The sequence below is a fragment of the Temnothorax nylanderi genome, unplaced genomic scaffold (genome assembly GCF_030848795.1).
Source record: "Temnothorax nylanderi isolate EJ_2023f unplaced genomic scaffold, tnyl_v1.0 TNYL_tig0059_pilon, whole genome shotgun sequence".
Taxonomy (NCBI): domain Eukaryota; kingdom Metazoa; phylum Arthropoda; class Insecta; order Hymenoptera; family Formicidae; genus Temnothorax; species Temnothorax nylanderi.
The window spans coordinates 108,234-114,233 of NW_027249121.1; the positions used below are offsets into that span (position 1 = coordinate 108,234).

Below are 6,000 nucleotides of genomic sequence, written 5' to 3' on the forward strand. Positions count from 1 at the left end.
CGTTTAAAATAACTATAAGTTACGAAGAGCGGTTTGTGAGAAATCTTCGCGGCATTTCTTCGGCTGTAACGCGACCAAAAGAGCAAGTCCTCCGAGGAAATCCGTCTTTGAGAGTGCGATTAAATTATTGATACTAAGTTGCGAATAATTGAACGACGAGAATAAGGTAAAATTGCTCTATAATCATTATCAAATTGTGCTTGAATTATACGATAATAGCTATAACAGGAATCTGATTTTAAGTTCTTAAACAAATTTATATTGAAGAAACTTTTATAATTACAAGATGGAAATTTGACTAAAATAAATATAACCCGATAATGATTTCTGATACCTATTTTGCTTTTGTATAATTTGTTATCAATCAATGGTTTAAAAAATTGATTTGTTAATAATAATCGCCTATTTAAAAAAATTTCGAAGAACGTTTTATTATTTGCTGACACGCGTATAAATTGTACCCACACTTTTTCATCAAGACTATCACTCCGGATACTTTGAAACACAATATGCAATGTGTTACTTATATAATATATGCATGTACGCTGAAACTGCTTGGTACACACACTGAATTCCGTTACTTTGCACGACACTCATGTAAAATGGACCAAGAGACAGTCGTGTCAAGCGATGACAGAAATTGGACCTGGCCCTGTTTCGCTCGGTGCCGGAAATAGAACATCTAGTCCCTAGAATTCCGGCTGCTGATTGCGCGATGGAATTACAGAGAAAACACTCGCGTTTGCACTTGGGTAATCATCGATCCAGAGCCGTTGCGATTTTATTGTAACTTGTTAAGTGTTAAAGAACATGCGACTCTAGCTGTAACAAACCTTTTTTAGCTCCGAAATATCAGGTGATTCTATTTTTCAGACAAGCACTTTCTGTTAGAAAAAAAGAAGAAGTTGCGATATTTACCACGTGTCACGCCTCTGTTTCCGAACATGGTCTGTAATACGATTGTTTTTCGTAAGCACCTGTTCCGGCAGAATTAAAGCGATGCGAGCACGCTAGACCGTCACACTACCATAGCTTCCACGGTTGAGTCAACGCGAAACACTTCCGTTTGACGAGGACCACTCCGTCGGCCGAAATGCATGCGTGCTGATTCACCCTGTACCGCTCTCCACGTAGATATCCCCTCCCTACGGGCTGCAGCTCACGAAAATATACCGGGTGTGCGCGGAAAATTTCGAAGATCCTTACGTAATCCGAGGGAGACCGGGTAGAGGATTATTTCGTTATAAGACGTGGCTTCACGTAACGGTGAAGAGTGACAGTTTAAGAGCAGATTAATCGAATACATGGAATATTAAAAAAGTAACAATAATAAAATTACACTAAAACTCGAAGGAAATCGAGAGATCCTGCCCAATTAAAAACACTCGTCTTTATTTGTGTCTTTCCGAACGTAGAGATTTGAAATCACATTTCGGAGAAGCGTCTAGTTTCGAATTTAGCAAGGATATATTTAGGCGGCTCAGAAACCGTAGAAAAATTGTAATGACGTTAATGCAGCTGATGCAGCTCCATCAATCCGATATGTCAGCACCGAATCTAACATAGATGACAGGTAATTTAAATGTATGTAATACATGAGCCTTTAATGCAATTATTATTCGTAATGCAGTCGACAAATAATATTTATTACCTATTCTGTTATAATTTACTATAAATGTTACGATTGCTGCACTGAGAAAAAAAAATCGTTGATTCAAAGAAATATTATTTGATTCAACTAAATGCAGCGGTCACGGGCTGTCAAGCTAACATTTGTTAATTCAAAAAATATTATATAAAATAAAATAAAATATTTCTTGATATTACTCACGTATATTTGATTTAAATATATTAATATTTACATTAAACAAATCACTACAACTAAACGAGTTTAGTCAAATTAACAACATTTTTTTCTCAGTGTGGAGCGTAATATTTATCGCACTTGTCAATGGCAGTATGTAATAGTACGACGTTGCTCGAACAAGATAATCATCGATAAATGATGAACCAATCTTTTATCAGGGTGCATTGCATATGTTTATCTTTTACCAGTCTATTGCTTACTTAAGATTATGTACTTACATTCTTCATGTTCTATACCATGTAGTAATTTAAGAAACACGTTCCTGTTATATATCGTCAAATAGAAAAAGGTTTCGCAGCGATATATCTATATTCTATAATATATTATTAACAATAGGATACTAAATTTTTCAAAATCTTTAATAATTTATATTTAATAATTTATGAAATATTTAAATCATAAGATTCTTAAACACATCTTAAAATTATTATTAATTCTAGATAAATATAGAATGTCTACAAGATTTATTTTTGTGCGTAAAAGCAAATGCGATAAATAAATTAGGTAAGTGACAGCAATACGAGGAATTTTCTTTCCTAAATTATCAAATCTTGAAACTGTCGCTCGCGCTATTTTTAGAAAAATAAACAGCGCAAAATTTCGATTTATCTCTTACATTATTCAGATCTGCATTGCGAAAGGATATGGACCACGTGGCTGGGCTGGCTTATGGCGCCAACATGTGCCGCGATGGTCTTTATAAAAAGATCACGCTGTTTCGCCAGCCTCGCAGCTCGAGCACGCAGAAATATTTCCAGAGGAATTCTAGCGCTCTCCGCGTTTACCTCACCACGGGAATTTTCGCGGCGTCATTAAGCCTCGATAAAATCAAGCTAACAGTCCGTTAATTGATAGGCACGGAACGTGAGGTAGGCGTAAATTTCTCATTAGCGCTCTACGCTTGTTACAGTCCCGCGATCTACGATTTTCTGTGATGTTTAAACGTCGTGCAGGACGCGAGCTTGATAACTGCCCGTATGCATGTTCTAATAACAGCATAATCGCACGCGTGAGTCACAACGTTACAAGTCAGATGCAGCGTGCCAGGATGAGAAGCCGCGGCTTGGAAATCATTCTCGGTGACGGATTTCTTCCTATGCGAGTCTGACGGATGAAAGCGCATTAATAAAACTTTTCCTGTACCTTCGTTATCTCGCGTCACCATTCTTCTCTTCAGTTTGATGTAAATATTGTAAATTACCGTGAATTATAATGATAACTCGCGGTCTGTGACAAATGAAAAGGAAACAAATGAATTAAAATAGATTAAAGCGGTTAAATTAAGAAGAGAAGAACTTAGTTACTGAAAACGATGGAAATAATGGCGAACGTGAATTAGTTAAATGGCATGCGTTCCGAAGAAAGTGGTGACTCGTACGTAAACTTTATGTAGACGAGAATTGTTCCGCGTAAAGTATTTGCTAATTTCAGCTTTGACCGCACGCTCACAGAAGACCGTATTTCTTTGGTCGAAGCGCGTCCGCCAACGATCTATGAGACCACAGTGTAAGTAAGGAAATGCGTTAATAGTGAAGAAAAGGAAGAACGAGAACTGCTTTCGGACTTTGCTTCTTGATATGATATTACGAGACATGATGAAACGAATAGAATAACTTTTCGAATTTTCAAATTAATTCTGCTAAATTTCTTACACGTTTATCGTTCTTTCTAACATTTCGTAAGTATTAATCCATTTGGTCGACACATACTGAATATCGGATATTCGAAGCTGTAATTGTAATAAAAGTCAAAGATGAATATCTGAAATCCTAAAATGTTCTTTCAGTCGCCTATTTCCAATTACACAAATTCGTGCTCGCGATTATTTTGCCGCACGCGTCGCGTTTAAGGTCCGGATTTATAGTTATTATTTTTTCAAAATTTTATTTAACAAGAAATTAACTTTTCTCCTAACTTTTCTCTATATTTTCTCCAACGATAGCATAGATCGCGCGAGCAGCAAAGTCACGGAAGAAAATGCACTGTGTCACCCACTCACTTTCTCTGCCTTCGGCGTCTATTTGTGCATGTGCCGCATGTGCATTTCCCTCTTCCCGTCGAGAAATCATATTGTTGTTTCTCGCGCAAAAGATAAATTTCGCGAAGGAATTTGGCGAAATGTGTCCGCCCGTGACGGACACGCTTTGGCACCATCTCTTAGGCCAGGAGAATATTTTTATCTCGCGCATTCCAGTAAAATTTATTAGCGCACTTGAGTATTTGTTAGCGAGGAGCGATATAACGTCTGGAGACGTTTATTAGCTGTCTAACTACGTTCTCTTTGTCTTGTTGTCGAAACGAAAATAGAGCAGGCGAGATCCATTTGTCAGTACGTTCGAGAAATATACACGTGCTTCGTGGACGATTTTCGAAATCGCCGATTTCAAAAGTAACATGATATTGTAAAGTCAATGCGATTATAATCGCATAATCATAAAATCGCATTATTCTTAATAGCATTAATCGGTCTATCGGAAAAACGATCGCTTTCAACGCGAACTTTCACGCGGTTCGTTTGCTCGATACGATTTAATCGCTGAAAACTCTCGGCAGACGTGCTTCACTGGTAATTACGATGAGTTGCGCCGCACGCCATTTCGTCAGACGCATTCTGAACGGGGCTCGCGGTATATTAATGCTTCCGCGGCAAATTGCATGGAAAAAACAGACACGCGGCCAGAGGAAGGAAAACAGTAAGAACTCTCAGTGCAGCTGGCAACAACGACGCGACGAGCAGTATAATTCATCGAGCCCCGTTTGTTAAGTCGCCACTGGCCTTTTCGATTCTAGTGTTCTGAATATTATTTAATTTTCGAAAATAGACTATTTTCTATATTTAGAGTAAGAATTTTAAATGTTTGAAAATGTATCTAAAAGAGAAACGTAATTAAAATAAAAAAGAAATAAATGCTGTTATATAGTACTAGATATACAAAAAAGGATAAAGCATCCACCTTAGCACGAATCATTTTTCTTATTTAAAAAATACGAGATATATTGAATCTCTTGCCTTGCATCATCATTTTTTTCAATGGAATGCTAGATTTAGTTGAGCAACTTCGATAAGGTGTATCATTTAATAGTAGCTTTATCAAATATGTGTACGACGATAGCATCCTCGATTGATCACAATGCGTGTTATTGTGCTACTATCGCACCGCTTCCTATGTCTTTTTTTTTCCTTTACTTGCACGACATATTGCACAAGACAATCGCGTGCTCCACTTTCCTGTACGAGAAAAGCGATCGGCGAAACCCGGCAGTATTTTGAATATGCATAAGGACTATGCGCTAGAATTTCTTTTTTACGCTGAAAGTTACGGATGTTAAATTGTTCTCACTCGAGTCGAAAATCTAGATGCAATATAAGTGGTTAATTATTCGCAAATAAAATACACATATAACAGATCTGCTGTAAAGTACTATGTTATATATATTCGAATAATTTTTTCTTTTTTAAACATGACGTTGCGAAGCAGACTTGTTTGTAAATTCTCCGGTGGTTCTCGAAATGAGCCGCAACTTTCTGAGCGCATACGGAAAGATAATCCTGCGGTGAGATATCGGGATATCGCAACATCCGCGCCAGATATGTGTCACGAGAATGACGGAAGCGCGCCGCGGCTTTATCGAGAGAAACTACGTGTATCTTCCGCTCGTAAAATATTCCGACTCTCTCTCTCTCTCTCTCTCTTCTTTCTCTTTTCTTTCTCAATAGAGACTTATAACAGAACGAGTTAAAAAGCTACATCACGCCGAGTAGGGTCCCAAGCGATTTGAGATAATTCTTTTCGCGAATCACATTCTTCTGGCTGCGGGATACATAGCGATGCGTCGTTCATTCTCGTTAAGCCCTTCTATCAACCGGGGTCACGCGGGCTTCCTCGCGGTTTATTTTCGCGCCGATGACTCACGGCGAGTTCGTTACTCGCGAAACACCGCGTCTTTTTTATGCAGCGAAGACGTTGCGCGAGACAGGCCATATCCCGTGCACTCGAATACATCGATTCATGCCAGATCAGCATTGTAATAGTAGAACAAAGAGAGCATCGCCGCGAAAAACTTTCCTTCTCTTCTCGGGGTCGTCTCTTAATGAAAATGTCGGAATTCTCATCCCAATAGGCTTGAATCGT

General features: G+C 38.3%; 1 protein-coding gene across 2 annotated transcripts in view; it reads right to left on the reverse strand.

Moving 5' to 3' along the window:
• Positions 1-1,108, reverse strand: part of LOC139773203 (uncharacterized) — a 53,954-nt gene extending 52,846 nt beyond the window's left edge. For both annotated transcript variants that reach the window (XM_071707470.1, XM_071707473.1), the window contains exon 1: positions 919-1,108. In XM_071707470.1, coding sequence (XP_071563571.1) covers positions 919-946 — 28 coding nt within the window. In that variant the 5' untranslated portion in view covers positions 947-1,108. The remainder of the gene's footprint in view (positions 1-918) is intronic.
• Positions 1,109-6,000: the final 4,892 nt, after the last annotated feature.